This window comes from Channa argus, chromosome 6 (assembly GCF_033026475.1).
Source record: "Channa argus isolate prfri chromosome 6, Channa argus male v1.0, whole genome shotgun sequence".
In the NCBI taxonomy this organism is placed as follows: Eukaryota; Metazoa; Chordata; class Actinopteri; order Anabantiformes; family Channidae; genus Channa; species Channa argus.
Window position 1 is genome coordinate 10,022,804 of NC_090202.1, and position 18,288 is coordinate 10,041,091.

The window sequence follows — 18,288 nt, forward strand, 5'->3', positions numbered from 1 at the left end:
TCTTTAGTAAACGTTGTTTTTGGGGTTTTTTTATGCATTTCTTTGCAGGATCTCAGAGTATATGGATCTAACTCCAGCAGAGGTAGTGGGACATACATGTTACCACTTTGTCCACGTAGAAGACCTGGAAAACCTTCGGCAAAGCCATGAGGACTGTGAGTAACACATCTATGCACATTCTTGTAATAGCACTCAGTCCCCCTTATTCTGCACATGGTCTCCACTGAGAGCCTGTTGAATTCTCAGTCTGTCCCATTGTGATAGGCGCCCTCTGGTGCCATCACCAAGAACTGACAAACCACTAACCAGTTCTTGTCAATCTCTGCTGTTGTACGTCCCTTCTTTCCTCTATCCACTTGTCTCCTTCCAGTGCTGAGGAAGGGCCAGGTAGTGACGGGTTACTATAGGTGGCTCCAGAGAAGAGGAGGCTACCTGTGGATCCAGTCCACTGCCACTGTCTCCATCAACCACAAGGCCCCTCATGAACGCAATGTCATCTGGGTCAACTACGTCCTCAGGTCGGTACCCTCACAGCAGTAGCACAGCCTGCACTCCAGAAGTGCAGATATGAGCCTATTTTATATATATTGAACACTATACAGGCACCATACTGTGTGCAAGGATCCTTTGAAGGAGGACATGATGAAATGGGGAGAGCTCCATCCGACATATGAAAAAGCTGAGGAGGACACTTTTAAAGTAGTGACATCAAAGCAAAGGACATTACCAGAGCTCATTAAATTAGTATATAAGGTTTTTGTATTAATATAGATTTAATTTTAAGATGACATCATCCTATAATTGTGTGCGTTGTAGATTTCCGACCTAATAAGATATAAGGAGGCAATGCAACTTTAAGGCACTTGAAACAATTTTTCCAATTATCATGACACCTTTAAAAACGATTTTTAAACATTAAGATATCACCAGCGTTCTATAAGCTTTTACAGTGTAAATTATTACAGTCTAATATGTGGAGTGTTTTTAATTTAATTTACCATATTAGTCAGTCACATATGTATTTTACTATATGTATTGATCAAACTTGAGCAAACCTCACCTGCAGCTGTGATGCCAGTATTTAATCTCAATGTTTAATGCAATTACTCTGAGCTAGCAGGTATGATCTTAATGGAAAGTTATGAAGTTAAATTTAAAAGTGTTTCTGCTTTGTGTGTAAGTATGTAAGGACCCTTAATTCCTTAATATAGTATTACTCTGGTTTAAGCCTTTATTTATTACTGCAGTAAGATGAGCAAATTATGCTTTTTCTTTTATTTCCCTCTTCTCTACACATAAACACATACACCCAGATTCTGATGCAAATATAGTCCAAAGCACACACACACACACACACAGACACACACACACAAGCATGAACACAGTGCATTACCAGAACATGCACACAGGGACAGAGTAGTCAGACAAAAACAAGAGGAGTAGGCTGAATTTCAATGCTAATTGGACTGAAGCTATATAATTACAACAAATGGATGTCAGAATTTTGGGGCTGAATGGTGTTTTAGTTAATTAGTGCTGTAATTACAAGAGCTCATTAACTTCTCCAACAGCCTCCTCCTTGTCTGAGCTTAACTGTGTATAGGTGGGCTGCTGAGTGGAGCACAGTGTGTGCGTGTGTGTGTGTGTGTGTTTCTTGTAGGCGGGGTCTGCTTATGTGTCTGTTTGCATGTGTCTGTGCATGTGGATGTGTGATAAGGGCTGTTGTTTGGACAATTGGGTGGAGGTTAGAAGGGTGTAAGGCAGTTTGGCTATTGGAGGTTGTCATTAGACTGATTATATGTTGTTTCCATCTCTAAGTATTCACTCAAATCCGCACAGCACTAGCACTTTTTTTTTTAGCTGTAAGTGGCTTTAAGTGGTAGATGATCATTTGTGTATATGTCCACCTTTTCTCCCTCTCTTTGTTCTTTTTATTTTTCACATCCATCCATCCTTGTGTCTGTCTTCCATCCAGTCGAACTGAGTTGCCCGACACTCCCTTGGATCTCCTGCAGCTACCAGAGAGCATAAGGGCAGAAAGACTTCGAGTTAGCTCCTCTCCCAATGAAAGCTCCCCACAGGCCCGAGGTAGGATGTTACACGCACACACATTAGAGAAACAATAGGTAGAAAAGCGCTACATACGTGCAGACCATTTACAGTTTAACTTCTGATGATGCCCACTGACAAATATTTATTAATAATATTTGTATCAATATTTTATTGTAATAAAATCTCCCTTCATCCTCAGGCTCTCAGCCAGTAAAGGGCTCAGGAGGGAAGACTGACCCTGACAATAAAGGCAGAGAGAAATTCACTGCAACTGCAATCCAGTCCGAGGAGAAGAGGAAGCGGATGCTGAGATCCAACCCCGAAGGTGCTCCTCCCGAATCCCGCCGCAGACTGGAGGAGCTCCGTCATGCAGAGGAGAGTGTATCAGCCTCTTCAGACCTGGCGAGCGAGAGTGAGGCGGAGGAGGACGAAGAAACAGAGTGGGACCAGGGAATAGACAGTGACAGATTGAAACAGGAAGATGGTGGGGGTGGAGGTAAACAAAGTAGGGGGGGTGACACCCCAACTAGAGGGGAGAGGGGTGGCAGGGTACACAATGGCCGAGCTGTGATCCAGCAGCTGAAGAGCGTGGTGACCCCTTCTCCGCTGCCCGGAAGTCCTGGCATCAAGACTGAACATGAAGCCCTGAACACTGGGGGACGCTGGGGGTCACACACACAAAGCTCCACCTCACACAACACCCAGCCTCAGCCCTCACATGCACACACACCCTCCAGCAGCCTCAATGGTGACAGCCCCACCACCCCAATCCCCGACTCTTCTTCCAGCAGTGAAGCCCCTCCGAAGGGTTTGTTCACTCCCCCGTCTCCTGCTTTGTCACCCGCCATGTCCGTGTCCTCCCCACTGCCCCGCGAGGACAGGGCTGTGTCGGGGCCTGTCGCTAGGAGCAGCGGTGGTAGTAGTGGAGCAGGTAGTGCTCCAGACTTTGAGCTCCTCCAGAGACTGGCTGCAGGTGGAGCAGCAGGGCGGGTCCTCTTCCACCCCCTTGCCCTCGGCCCACAGGGCCCTCAGAGCCACTATGCCCCCAGCACTATCCGCTACGCTCCACCTGAGCTGCCGCCCTCCCACCACCACAGCGCAGGACACAGTGATGGCTTGCAGCTACGCTCGGACCACCACAAGGGACCCCCGCCAGCCTTCTTTCCCCACCTACAGCGGCTAGCTGGCTTGCCACCGTTCAGTGGTTTCTCACCATCTGACAGCCCTTTCTCTTCCGGCCTCCCCTTCTGTATGAATGGATTGAGGGGGGCTGCAGGCTCTGAGGAGGACTAAGACTGGTGAGAGGAGCAGAAAAAAATCAAGGACAGAGTGACAGACCAGAAAGAGAGACATGAAAAGGGCAGGAAAGTCAAAAGTGGCAGTACATTAAGCCTCTAAGGACGTTACTAATTGGACAATGAGTTGAATAACTGTGATCTAAAGTATGTGACAAGTCGCTGCCATAGGGAATTATTATGACAGTGACTCTCAGAGAAAAGGGGACATGGGAACTTTTGACTGGGTGTCCCTCAAGACTTTTTGTCTCTGCAACAATAATGAACTCTGCTCTGTGTCTTTCTCTAGGTGACTGTGTTGATTTCTGTGTCTCTTCCACTCAGAGAAGCCATATTGTATATAGAGACAAAACCATAAAAACCCTCAGTTCAAACCCTCCTCACTGTCACTCCAATTAACCCAATTAACCCTAAAGCCAGTAGGAAGAGATGGACACTTGTCTGTAGGAATGAAAGGGACTTTGGAATATAAAATTTTATTATCGCAGTATTATACAAATCAGCTCTTACACTGAGATCCAGGTGAGAATTTGATTAAAATGGATGAAGACAAACCCTCTGGTGTTTTTGTATCAATATTCAAAATAATAATTACAAAAAAAAAAACAACTAATATTCATCAGTCAGCCATACTTAAAGCACACTGTTGGGACAAGAATATGAATAATGTCGTCCCAGACATTCCATTATATACTATAAGGGAAGCGAATGCAATGCAGACAAGATGCTATTTCTGTTGTTTGATTATAGAAAGATCCTTTGTTTAATTGAATATTAATTATAGTATATTCCGTACGATGCTGCGATTGTGTCTGTGTATGAAAGCCATATTCCTGTTTGTTTTACATTTTTATTGATTTTTGAGCCAGATGAAACAAATGGAAAGATGTGTCTAGACAGACAGAATAACATTGTTTTATTGGATGCACAATATCATCCAAATGCCTCTTTTAGTGTTCTCTAAAGTAGATGTGTCTGAAAATGTTTTCAGGAGGGGAAATGGTGCTGGACAGAAGTGTTTTATTGTCATTTAAACCTCTGTGTTTTTCTGAGCACTTACCAACACTTGTTCTGGTGTGAACTCAAAGCACTTCATCACTTAACACTCGCTGTGTTAGCCTGTTAAAATATAAAAAATATATATATATATATGCCAGAGTGGTCACTTCATATCATAGCCTGACCACTGTGGAGTGGAGGAGATACAGTAAATGATAGATTTAAAAAGGCAGGGAAATAAACAGACCAAAAGCGGTCAATAAAAGACCACCATTAGTGGTCAATAAAAATAACCTGAATTATTCTAATATTGGTTTCACTTCAGTTCAGTCAACTGGAAATGATATTTGAAATTAAAAAGTGGAAATTTAAAACACTTAAAAAAAATTAGTTTCATGCTGATTAATTGGAATTCATCTCTACAAACTGAAGAAAAACAGTTTTTTTTTATTAAATACCAGTTCTTTTTAATTGATGCTGAGAATATTTCAGCTCCCATTTGAACTGAAGTGAGCCACAAACAATTTAAACGCTACTCAAATAACTGACTTTTTAATTTCAATATGTAATATTTAACATTTCAAAATGTGACCCTTTCTGACAAAGTGTTTGTATCAATACTCATGATAAAAAGTGTTTTCAAAGCATTTTTTAGCAATAACAATCAATGACAACACAATCATTTTCAGAAATAAACATAATTTTTTAGTGCTTTGGAATAAAGTCTATCAAACTCATCAAAATACACCTAAATTCATACAAACCCCAGTGAAAAAGTGTTCAGAAGGATACTGTGACGCCAAACACCGTATGTAAGGTTTTGTTTTTTGTTTTTTAATTGATATTATGTTCAAATGTCTGATCTGAGGGCTCTGTTTACGAGGAAATCTTTGATGTCTGACAGAAAAAATACAAAAAAAACATTTATAATTGTTACGATCTGATGTGCACTACACACCCTTACTGTAACAGTTACTTATAGGAAGAATATGTGTGCGTACACACATTCTCGGGTGTTTAATGGTCTAATGTTTGCGTATGATTGTATGCGTGTGCGTCTGCTTATTCAAGTGTGTATGTTTTTTGGTTTTTTTTGTTGTTGAATTAAATAGCTAACCTTTTGCCCATCACTGTGAATCTAATGTTATCCTCCCATCTTTGTGAATACTCCACCCACTCATCAAATAAAATGAACAAATGTAAAAAGAAACACAGTGATACAGATGACGATAACAATAAAATATTCCAGTAGAGGAGCACAACTCACGGTTTTGTTGTGTCTTTCTTGCTTCTGTGCAACGAATAAATACAACAATAAGATACATGAAACGCCACGGATTATAGTTCCTTTTTAATAAAAGTGATAGTGATAGTTGGATTCAAAGAGATAATTGGATAATAGATAACACACTTGAAGGTAAGAAAGTTTGCATGCAATAGATTTGCGAGTTTTAAAAGCCCTCTCTAACATCTCATTTGCAAAAATATCAATATTTCAGATATTCACATACAGCTCTTTCTTTCATATGTTAACACGCAGCCAAAAGTAAGAAACACAAGGACAAATCAGGGGTAGAACAAATACAAAAGAGTCTATGAAATAAAGACTTGGACATAAATTGGTTGGAAATGAACACAACAGCATAGAGATAGTACATGGAGAGCGTCTCACTTATGGTAGACTATATCCTGGCGTGCATCACTCTGTGTGTGCGTGTGTTTGCGTGGGTGTGTGTTTGCACGCGTGCATTGCTAGTTTGCTTGTGTGTCTGAGTGTGTGCATCTCTACGAATTTGCGAATCTGTGCGTGTGTTGTCTGAAGCAGCCCCAGGGAGGGGCTCTGACATTGAAGACGGGTTAAATCCTGTTTTACATTCAAGTGGCAGGCCCTAGTTCATTAGAGTGAGGATCATTCCTCCTCAAGACCAAAGGAAGCGCATACTAAACAAGAGCAGTTGTTGGGGAGAAAATGCCATTGTACGTGCAAAATTGTATGTACTGTTTAAGTGGCTGTGTGTGTGTGTGTGTGTCTGTGTGTGTGTGTGTGTGTGCATGTGCGTGCGGAGTTGCAAAACAGCCTCTGATTTTTTCCTTATCTCTTGTATTTTTGTGGAATACAGTCTTTATGAAGCAAAGTAAAGGTGCAGCTTTTACAGCTGAAATGTGTGCATCATTTGTGTCAGAGTGCGTGTGCGTGCACAAGTCATGGCAGCTCTCCTGACTGTCTTCCACTCAGCCTGTCAGTGAGTCACCCATACGCCCTCTCTGTCACTGACTTTGATGGCTTATCTTACCCCCTGAATTGGAGTCGCACTCCCGGGGGAAATACCTTAGCACATGTAAATGCATTTGAAAGAGTGAAAATATGGGTGGGAATAATAGAGTGAGAGATAGAGGGAGACAACCAGGCAGCTTTCACCTGACTGCTTACTACACCTCCACAAGTCTCTCTTTCCTCCATCTCTCCTCCACCTTTTCCACTGTTTTAATCTTTGTCATTGTTTCCCAATAACCCCCTCCTTCTGCTTTCAGCCGGGAGGAGGCCAGTCCACACTTCATGCACTTCTGGAAGCATATCCTTTGATCCATACATATGGCATTTAACACCTCAGAGCAGATCAGCAGTCTCAGCTCAAAATAAGCAGAGGTTACGGCTCCTACTTTCGGGCTAAGAGTATACATGTGAAGCTGAAGATTGGAGATGTATGAGGCCAGACCTGGGCTTGGAGCTGTGGCTGCTGATGTGGTTTCCATTGCTGCAAAGGGTCTGGGGTAGATGGTGTTTGTCAGTGAGGGCGCGTCTCCTGCCTCTGGGCGCCCTGCCCTTTAGACGCGCCAGGCCTCAGGAGCCTCCTGCATGCCAAACAGACCTGTGCAGTCAAATGCAGCCGCAGAGGAGCGAAGAGGAGAAAGGGGGAGAGGGGGGGGGGGGGGGAGCGAACGTGAAGAGGAGTCCAGAAAGAGAAGGACTCGAGGGCAAAAGGGTAGAAGAGGATCTGAGGGAGAGAGTAGAGGAGAGGGGTTTGAGGAGGGTGGGGTGGTAGAGGTGCTGGTCACACTGCAGCAGCCATCCAGACACACCCTGCATTTGAAACACAGCTGCACTGGAACAACCTGGGACTCAGCAAAGGAGAGGAAGGAGGAGAGGAGGGTGAGAATGAAGGAGGAGAGGGTGACACAGAGGTGAGGCTCAACAGCAACACTGTGTGTCGATGGCTGGGAGATATCACAGACCTTCGCCCTAACAGTCAGTGATAGTTATCACAGACAGTGCCCCCCGTCATCCACACTCTGCCACACACACACCAACATGCTGCATATTTTACTTTACACTCACATATGCTCACAGATGAGGGGCTCATTATAAAAATTATACATGTTCAGCGTGTGTGGACAGTTTTGTACGTCTTTTGACTCCCACTGTAGGAAGTGTAACTATTGAGTCTGACAGTATCTACACATTACATTGGCCTCGTTTGCATAAGCCAAAGAAAATCAGACAATTTCTTATGGTGATCAGGCATTTTATTCAACTTTTTTTGTGCTGAGAATATGCTGCGGTTTTGTTTCTGATTCCTAATTTCTAAGACAGAGTGTGTCTCCATATGTCCCCAGGTCCCCACCAGGGTCCCAGATTCTCAGAAGATACTGAGGTCATGGGTTGTGTAGATTTTCTGGAAACTTATGACATTAGGGGGAGTTGATTTTCCTGCATTTGGTTAAGCTTTGTAAACCTTTTAGACTTTTCTCTATTCCTAACCAAAACCTAATTTTTATAAATTCTCAGGTCAGACAAGAGAAACAAATTACACAAATTACAAGTTACCTGCTTCAGGTCCTTCGACGGCATTTGTCTAAGTTTAAGGTTAGAACTTTGACTCTGTTATTTCAAAACACTTCTCCTGTTATTAACGTTTTTTTAAAGACACAACTGCATTGTGTCTTTAAATTCACTATCTTGCTTCATGCAAGTTCACACATGGATACCGTAACATTTTCCTGTAGAATTAGCTTGAACCACTCAGGATTTATATTGAGATTATGAACCTGAAGCTTAGAAGTGGACCACGTCTCAAATGTTTCCCTCATGCCCATTAATCTATATCTCCCCATTGCTCACTCATTTCTTCCTCAAGGTACTCCTCCCCCCGGTCCAAAGACATGCATGTTAGGGTTACAGAAAAGAAGTGAAAGTGATCCAGTCTTCTGGTGCCTAAAGAAAACGACAAAACTAACTGAAAAAGTCTTGCAAAAACAAACTTTTTCAAGGTCTTTTCCTAGATGTGTCATACATACTGGTCCCAGACTTGTTAGTGTATTGCCAAGTACAAACGAATAAAAAAACAGAAGTTCTAACTTGCTTTATTACTGGATGCACAGTTTTGTGCATTAAAAGTGGTGCACTCACAAACAAAAATAAACAGCAGTGGATCCCATTTCCAAGCACAAAATAATATCACCAGGTCCTTGCATCCTTTAAAAAAGCAATTATTGTGATCAGCAGTCAGTGTGAAATTCACTATAAAGTTCCATGGTTTATAGTTACATTTAGGTACTGTTAATGAATAACAAGCAAAATATATAACCACAGAAAACACATATCAAAACATTTTTGAAAATATTGTTTTCAAAAATTTAGATATACTTGATAAACAGAAATTGACAAAAGTGCTATTGTCCTTACAAAATAACATTTTAAATGTACACAGGGAAAAAAACAAACTCTAACCCATCTTTGATTTGCAATTAAAAAAGAGACCTGAAACATGCAAGTCATATGTCCATTCTTCCTAAACCTCACAGCACATCACAACCAGCTTGTTAGATTTCTAGAGTTTTAAAAAAAGCTACAAGTAGTCAATAACAGTAAATTGTAATGAACATAATTGGTGAAGAAAAGCCCGAAGAAACAGCCTAAGAAAGATCACTTACACAGATGATGAGTAAACAAATATATGATGTTTGTAATAAATCATGGTAATGTGCATATGAATATGAGGATCTTAAAAAAAACTAATTTTTCAGACCGACTGATGTGAAGCAGCTTTAAATGTAACTGATAAGAACTTTTACAAAAAGCTGATTTATTCACCAGAAGTGACCAGAATCAAACTTTAATTCAATTATCAGCAGTTATCAGCATTTTTCTGACCATTTTTTAAAAATGGTCTTTAAGTCTTTCTTCACATTTATCATAATCTTTACATCAATATAATAATGAATAATAGATTTGCATCTATATACTCACACACGGCCTGAACAAAAAGATTGAGGCCGCTTGCATGCGCACACAGATGAACACACATACAATCAAAGCAACACACACTTCTTCATCCCTGGAACAGCTGAGCTCTATTTGTTCGACCCTTTGCTGTCATTGTCCTCACTGCTACGGGAGCCGCGGTAACCCCGGAGTTCACGCTTTTCGCGGCATTCCCGGCACTCTTCCTCGTTCTCTCCCTCGTCCTCCTCGTGGATGATCTCCACCTCCAGGCGACCGATGTACAGAGATACCGCACAGAGCCAGAAGAGGGCGACGCTGCCCACCATAGCGCCTTGGAGCAGCAGCGCAGGCACAGACAGCAGCATCATCCTCCGCAAGGCAAAAAGGCTGCCAATGTAGGAGGCACCACCAAAAGACACACACACACCTCCCAGGATGAAGAAGGCTGAGGAAACACAGAATGTCGTGGTGTTATTGTAGAGATCGGATTAATCTTTGATGGAGCCAGGTTGGATCTACTCGATATCTTCATCATTTAGATGAAACGGAACTGATGCTGGTTTAGAAATGTAGATGAAAAATACATTACATTTACAAGCTGTATCACTGAGCCAAACAGACATTTCACTTTAACCTCATGACTGAATTTAGGCTGTAAGTTATGTTTTTCATCGTTGAAAAACACATTGTCCATCACACCTGATTACACTTTAATGCGTCCATGAATTAGTGAAGGTCTAAAATTTAAACACAAAAAATTGGTGCTATAGCTTTTATTGATCCTGCCCTATAGTCAGTTATTGCAGAAATTCTTGTGCAATTAAAGTGACTGAATTTAGAACAAACAGAACTGAGGTTTACTGATGCACTTAGAAGAATCAGTAAAACAATTGTACTTATTAACAGGGATCAAACGTAAAGCAAGTGCACTGTGCTTGTTTGGAAAATGTGTTAAAATGAGCCTGTACCATATCCTGCTTCTCGTCCCACTTCACTCTGGACAAATGCGATGACTCCGATCCCAGTGGCCAACAAACCATTCCTGAACCATGAGAGGAATCCTGCAAAATAGTCCAAAGTCAGAAGTGATTTACTAATAAACATGTGCACGAAATCTGAACTTCTACAACTATATAAATGTATAACCTTAACCATAAGTTAGCATTAAGTTCTAGATATAAATAAAGATATATTTTACCATCATATTTAAGGTAAGCAGTGGAAAAAGTAATAAGCAAGTGTATCTGGATCAGAAGCTGCGCTTTAATTCTATACCACATACTATTTCAATGTGTGTTTTGAATGTATTCTTGGCATAATAATTACGTATAAGATGTCATGATAAACAGTTTTTGCGGTGTGCTGTTTGATAGCCCACAATGCAATGCACACAAGAGATAAGGAGCTCATTGATGCTTTCAAACAAGTTATTTGAAACAGATTTATGGGTATTACAATGACATAAAGTCACCTTTCCTCCTCTAAGTGAACAAACTACCTGGATAAGAGCTGAAACCTGTGGTGAAGTTTGCATCTAACAAGAACAAAGTCCATTTGTTATGATTCAATTCCCAGATGACCTCTCCGTTTGTTTCATTTCTGAGATATCGATGATGTCAGATTTAGAATGACAAAATGTGTCACTGAATGTCAGGTTTTACATGTGGGACATTACACGACTGATGTACTGCATCATGTAAAAACATCAGCAAATTTCGTTTTGTATGTGATTTCTGTGTCATCGCTTTGGAGGCTACAGCATGAGCCGATGTTGAACTGCACTTTATTATACAGAGAGGTGTTTCTGGGTTTTAGGCTGTACTCACTGATAGACGATTGGGGTTGACACAGTCAAACCGCGGGAACAGATTGTACAAGAAATCTGGGGTAAATATGCTGTTTGTTATTGTGACACTGACCCTGACAGTCGTTCTCTTCACTTCACTACACTTCACTTCTCTTTGTTTTCTTGTAAACTATGAGCTGAAACTTTTTATTGCACGGTTCTTGTCGAGCTACAAAAAGCGTATTTAAACTGTAACTGTCAAACTGAGTCATCAAGGTAGCACCTTATTGTACACATTACGGTAAGTGTAAACGGTTACTAAGAGTTTATCAGCTCATTGTTTCAGCTTTAGCTTTAAATGTCAATACTTTGCTCATAAATGACAGACAGCATGCCATTTTAAGCTGCCACAAGATGATAAACTCACCACCATTTCTCTTAATGCTTTTCTACATTGTGTTTTGGGCAATTTTTAGCTCGCCCCTATTGTAGGCTGGGAAAACCCTTGGACTCACAAACTATGAGAGTAATAAATTAAAATCACTCCTGCCTCACTTTAGTCTTGTCTGATGGTTAACTGAAATACTTTAAGTAAAACAAGACGTGCAAATACATTTACGTTCAATGCAGTTGTCTGACATTCTGTGAACAATTTATAGACAAACACAAGACACAACTAACATTAGTTAGTTACTGGTATTTGAACCTTTGCTGCAGTACAGAATCAGAGCACTTTTTTCACCATAGACACTAACTGTTATGTAAATAGGAAACCAACATTCTTTTCTGCATATAATACAATAATAAATAATAGAGGCAGACTAAATGCTCGAATTACCTGTTTCATGGGACTTCCTCAACATCTGAAAAATGACAGAACAAAAGCTTTATCTTAGCAACATTAATGAAATAAATCTGCGGCTTCGCTTTAGGGTACAAGTCGTGCTTAAGACCATCACATGTCATTTATCATGGAGTTGAACCAAATTGTGCAGTTTGTTTTCTACAGAGTCCGTCACATACAGTTTAGCTTTGGTGGACAGAAAGATCACTCCATGATCTAAATGTACTGCAGTTTACTCCCGGACTAAACCTACCAGAGCGTCCGCCTTGTCGAGGTCTGTGAGCTGGTGCTGCTGCTCCGGTCCCCGGCTCTTTCCCCATGGTCCCTTCTCCACTTGCCGTAGTCGGGCCGCGCCATGCAGCCTCCTCAGCGGGGCTCCGGCTCCGGGAGCCCGGACCAGATTCACTACCCGGACGAAGTGAGACACGGCCTGCGGGAACTGCCTTCTCGTGAACAAACTCAGAAAAGCCATCACATGAAATACAAGCACAACAAAACCTGTGCTCGCCCTGTCAACTCTGACCTGATCAACGATTTCCCGGAATAAGACTTCCGTCAAAAGAGGAGCTGAGTTAACACAGCGCCATCGTGCGGTGGTGACACATAAACACAGAGGGATTACAACAAATATTCAGCTTTGATTGTTTTAAGATCAAATCAAAATTTTATTACGATTTTTAATGGTTGCACGTCTGTAAGTAACAACCCCTCTAAATTAAGTATAGCGCAACGTGCAATTGCAAATGCATCCCACACGATGGCGCCAACATACACCAATAAGGTCACGTTCTTATTCAAATTATTATTTTACTGTCACAGTAAAATAAAAATTAAAAATTATTTCTTTCTTTTGTTATCTGATAATATAAAACCGGCAAAAGATGGACTCAGAAAACACATAAACATAAAAAAATGCTAGTAAAATACCTAATACCAATAATATCATAAACATCTAATATTTATCTAAATCAGACACTTTTAAGACGAGTGGATATGAAAGAAAATAATGTGAAGTGGACAGTGATCCTAGTTGTGTGTTGTTTGTCAGAAGTCTGTGCTCCCACGTGTCGTTGCCGAGGATGAGTGAACAACCTCTCCCTGAGGGTCTTTTGTCTTTCTCAGCCTCCTGAGACCCAGAAAGACCACGCCTGTTATACCTGATTGTTTAATGCGAGGAGCACAGAGAGCTGCACAGAGGTTATAGATGGGAATTCATATTATTGTGTTTGTGTGTGTGTGTGTGTGTGTTGACAGTGGGGGTCATTTACGGACAGTTAAATCTTTGATGTGATGTGCAGCTGACCCTCTGGTCACTCTCATGCTACTGTCCCCATCACAATAGAAGACGATGTTGACATACACACAGAAATATACACACATGCACGCACTTACATGTAGCAACTATGCGTAAACAACTTGCAGCTATTTTACTACAGAGAATTTCCAATATATGATGTCATTTTTAATAACAGAAAAAATGTAATAACAGAATTTGCATATATATATAACCTACTGTTGAATGCAAAACTTTGCATCTCCTTTCTTTGAAATGACAAAAACAGTAAAACTATATTTTTAATCAACATATTTAATGCACATTCAGCTAGTACAAAGGCCTCTCTTCACTAAAATTAACAAGAATGGTCAAGAAGTGCATACAAACAAAATTATAGTCCAAAGAATAACATTTTTATCAGTGCAAAAGTCTGCATACCCTTAAGTAAATTAATTAAAAATTACTTTAATCGTTTTCTTATTAAGGAACATTTGTACTGTGCGTTAAATATTATGTTTATGAATGTGACCTGGGTTTTGTCTTTCTTGTCCATGTGTGGTTGGCTGTGTGTCCTGTGTTTTCCTTGTCTTCCAGGAAGTCAGAAGGGGGAGCTGAGTTATAGACATGCAGCACACCTGTGTCAACAGGGTTAAGATTCCTATGAAGGAGGCCTCACAGATCTCCTCGCTCTCCTCCCCTGGGCCTGCCTGCTGAATCCTCTTTGTCTCGTCTACGTCCACATTCTCTTTTCATACTACCCATCCAACGCTGACTTGCTGACAAACATAATCTTTGTTTGTGAGAGTTGAAGGAGATGGAACCTTTGGCACCCAACTAGTAAACGTCTAGCAAATATATTGTTATAAATTATATCATTATATATTATATTATTATAATTATATATTCTATCACACATCCATGCTTGTTGCATGCACTTTAGGGATTAGTTTATTTTTAAACAGCTTGAGAACAAACCAAAGAATTATTAGACTTTTCAGGTTTTACCATTACCTACAAAGGATTATAAAACTTTCTGAAAAGTTTGTCTATTCATGTAACTTGTTTCACCTTTCGTGAATGTATGTCTCTCTCTCACACACACACCAACATGCTGCATATTTTACTTTACACATTCACATATACTTGCAGATGACCAGCTCATTATAAAAATTATACATCCTGTATCTAGCATGTGTGGACAGTTTGTACGTCTTTTGACTCCCACTGTAGGAAATGCAACTATTGAGTCTTCCACATACATTGCAGCATTTTTGCATAAGCCAAAAATTAAAAAAAGACAAAAAAATAACAAAACTAAGCAATGACAATTTGTGTCTGTTAACTTCTTACACACGCACAGCTGGGTAGCTCAGTAAACTACCCAAGCGTTACTGTATTCTGGGGTTGTGTGGAAGTGTGCTCAGGCTCTGAAAGGAGGAGGAGGAAGTTAACTGTGAATATGTGGCATTTCATTTTTAGTGCAAAATAATTTTTTCCTACTCATGAGCACGGTGGTAATTCTATTCATCCAAAGGTATTGCTAAAGTCAAAAACCTCCCTATTGCTATTGCAGATATATCTTTCCTACTGTTACAGCAAGTGGTCTTCGGGGTCCCTTTTGATGCAGGCTCTAAGAAAGAGCCGCATGGACAGAACAGTTAAGGTATTTTAACTCCAGACAGAAAATTTCTCTATAGCGCTCGGAGCTATTTAAAGGAGCAGCAGAGTTGATCCTCAAATCCCCTCGCCTTACCACTTCACGGACCCCTATCACAGTCTGTCCTCTCTGCTATCACTCACTTTCTTTCCCCTTTGCACTCAATTCCTCTGCTTTACTCAATAAACCTCTTCCTCCTTTTTTTCTTTCTCTCAGATTGTCGTGCATTGTGTAGGTTTGCATAGGGACGTATGTCTCACAAATCTAAGTTTTTGAATAACTCTCCTCATCCTCTCTCACGGTCACAACACTTTCTTCCCACTTGTCCGTATAAAAAAAATTATAAACAATCTGCCCAAGACGCCAAAGTGTTATCGAAGCAGCCATCAGGCTGGCGTGGCCTTGTTCCATCAGCACTGGCCATGTCACTCATTTCATCTCATCTCTGCCCACAGGAATTAGTGATAGATTAGTAATGTTTTACTTGTAGAACACAACTGGTTTGATGGACACATAGTATGACAGTAAATAAATAATTTTAACTACAAGTAAAATAGCTGAGAAAAAAACATTTTATTTGCAATAATCTTGCATGAATGGTTTAATGTTTTCAAGCCATATTGGCTAGCAAAAAAGTAAAGTAAGCAAAACTCCTTATAGGCCTCAACTTTTGACTCGTTGTTGTCCATTCTGCTTGATTTCTGTAGAGTCAACAGAAAAGAGGAAAGAGAGAGAGACATAGGGACAGAGAGAAGCATACGTGCAGAGCTGCACTCGTCTGTGCTACACAGTCTGGGGGATTCCAGCCAGCTGTGCTCGGAGCACTTGACCTTGGCAAAAAGTCCCTGGAACAAACAAATGTTAGACACAAGTGTCAAGTGGTCAGCAAATGAATAATTTAATGACATTAATAAAAAGAGGCGTTTGTACTTGAGAAGTCGGCGTGTAACAAATACTCAAGCATACAAATACAGAACAAACCAGTTTTATGGATATACAGGGGTGTTGTTTTCACTTGATTTATGTCAGTCTGTCGCGTTTCATTATATAAATGATGCATTTGTAACACAGGCTAATGGTTTGTACATGTATCTACTTGCACACATGCGCTATTTCCCCACCTATATCTGCTGCAATCAAATCAAAGATAAATCCTTTGCCAGGCATGAATTACTCGGCAGTCTGTTCAAACATCACCTTGAGCAATGTGGGAACTTGGTCTCACCCACAGTCAAAGCTAAAGAGTGAATCATCGCTCAGCTCTTACTGCTGTAATAACTTTGAGGGACTGTGTTAAGCCTTGTCAGTTTTCCTCACTGTGTAGGTTAAAGTTTCTCAAGAAAACACTGCCAACACCTTTAAGCACACTTTTCATCTGAAACTCACTTTAGCTTCGTCACCAATAGAACGACAGAACAGCATGGTGACTGCGGCTTTTTAATGGTTATCAGTTGGTATCACATGGCAGATGGGCTGATATAATTAAGAGAAACATGATCCACTACCCACAGATGAAACAACTCAAAGAGGTCCCCCGTTTGCTGTACACTGTTATTCTACATGTATTTCATAAAATATGTCTTCGTATTTCTTGCACCCCCTCATACCACAATCCAAATTAAATATAGAAGTCTGACAGTGTGTGAAAGCTTTTACATCTTTGATGAATAGTTTCCTGGTTGTTATTATTACCGATCATGTGTTAGGTTTGATTCTAATTAGTTGTGCTGCTCTGCAAGCATATAATTATGACCAGAGCACTGGTCAAAGATCATTTGTTGCCTACACAGTGCAACCCTCACTGGCATAATAAAATCTAAAATACTGTATGTTGATCTCTGACCGAGTCGTTGGCCAGCTGAAGTCAGGGACTTGATACAGTCAATCCAAAGCTTAATCGGTCTTCTACAAAGCTCATCATATATAATCTTGTTTTCTCTTCAACCTTAGCAATACTCTGCTCTGCCTATCTGCATGGAATGTGCTTAAAAGAATAATGCAACAATTTGGGAAATACACTTATTTTTGTACCTAAGATGTAGATGAGAAGATCAATGCCACTTTAATGCTTGTATTGTAAATATTAAGCTAATCGGAGAAGCCCGTTTCTATAACTTAGCAAAAAACTAAAAACAGGAGGAAACAGAGAGCCTACCTATACTGTGACAAAACCTGCCCACCAAGGTATATGCTGTATGATTTTTGCATAATAACCTAAAAGTGCTGAGAAAGCTTCAGCATGCAGTGTTATCAGTCTTACTGTATATAACTAACTCTGGCCGACAAAACTATTGAATGTATTTTGCAAAATTTTAAACTATTCCTTATGTTTACCTGCTATTGACTTGCTGTGTTTTTAATAGAGTATGCACATGCATTTATGTAATGTGCATTGTGGGTACATTGTGGGTGAAGGGAAGAGAGGTTGACGTTCCAAGCTGCACTGTGATCAACGTGCCATTGCATGTGTTTTTATGCATTGGATATCACAGTTGAACAAAAAACACAGCACTTTGGGTGGCCTCGTGCAAAGTTGATCTACATGAGACAGAGCTGCAGTGGAAGCAACCAATGAATGTGTCCAGTCTTATGCCAATACATTCTGTCCCTAATCCCTCAGTGTGAGGCACTAATCCCTGCACCATGACCCCTGGCCTTGCAACAGCACATCATCTCATTTTCTGTTACACAAACATTTACTGTAGGTAAGTAACTGTGACAAATATAAGCAAGGGTTTAGTGTAAAGCGCATAGTACTGCACATCTGGTAGGCTCAGAAACAGACCCATCAAACAGACACTTAGTCCCATTACTGATATAAATGGCTCTGAGCTAAAAAAAACAGCTGTCTGCTACTATCCTCTAATAAACGCATCCCATGTGGTTGGATATATCTTGATTTTTCAGGCATTCACACAAAGAAATTTGTGTTACAAATTTGTTCGATAAAATTTCTGAAGTGACAATTATGGCCAAGAGAATTATAGTAATTAGTGAAAAATGGGAGTCATTTTATTCCAGACTCACCGCTTTTTTAAATTTTATTTTGTCCGTCTCACAAAACTGTGGGTAACGCAAACGTTACCAGTGCAAGACTTGTACTTGCAGTGGCGTATTTCATGCTGCATGATTATTTCCTCCACTGCTGCACAAAC

At 40.5% G+C, this 18,288-nt stretch overlaps 2 protein-coding genes across 3 annotated transcripts in view; one reads left to right on the plus strand and one right to left on the minus strand.

The window, feature by feature from the left end:
* npas1 (neuronal PAS domain protein 1) overlaps window positions 1-5,608 on the plus strand; it is a 36,830-nt gene extending 31,222 nt beyond the window's left edge. For both annotated transcript variants that reach the window (XM_067508480.1, XM_067508481.1), the window contains exons 9-12: window positions 49-155; window positions 371-518; window positions 1,976-2,088; window positions 2,252-5,608. In XM_067508480.1, coding sequence (XP_067364581.1) covers window positions 49-155; window positions 371-518; window positions 1,976-2,088; window positions 2,252-3,345 — 1,462 coding nt within the window. In that variant the 3' untranslated portion in view covers window positions 3,346-5,608. The remainder of the gene's footprint in view (window positions 1-48; window positions 156-370; window positions 519-1,975; window positions 2,089-2,251) is intronic.
* A 3,084-nt stretch (window positions 5,609-8,692) lies between these two features.
* On the minus strand, window positions 8,693-12,750 carry tmem160 (transmembrane protein 160). Its single transcript, XM_067508469.1, has 4 exons — window positions 12,454-12,750; window positions 12,195-12,219; window positions 10,539-10,631; window positions 8,693-10,015 (listed from the first exon to the last, which is right to left on the minus strand). Exons 1-4 carry the CDS (start codon window positions 12,670-12,672, stop codon window positions 9,699-9,701), a joined length of 654 nt encoding a protein of 217 aa, XP_067364570.1. The 5' UTR covers window positions 12,673-12,750; the 3' UTR covers window positions 8,693-9,698.
* Window positions 12,751-18,288: the final 5,538 nt, after the last annotated feature.

Excerpts from the sequence above, each read along its gene's own strand:
- tmem160 (XM_067508469.1), bottom strand. The coding sequence starts at position 12,672 with ATGGCTTTTCTGAGTTTGTTCACGAGAAGGCAGTTCCCGCAGGCCGTG. Across the intron at positions 10,632-12,194 it reads GAGGAAGTCCCATGAAACAG|GATTCCTCTCATGGTTCAGG; the intron begins GTAATTCGAGCA and ends ACTATTTTGCAG. Across the intron at positions 10,016-10,538 it reads GGGACGAGAAGCAGGATATG|CCTTCTTCATCCTGGGAGGT; the intron begins GTACAGGCTCAT and ends GTGTTTCCTCAG.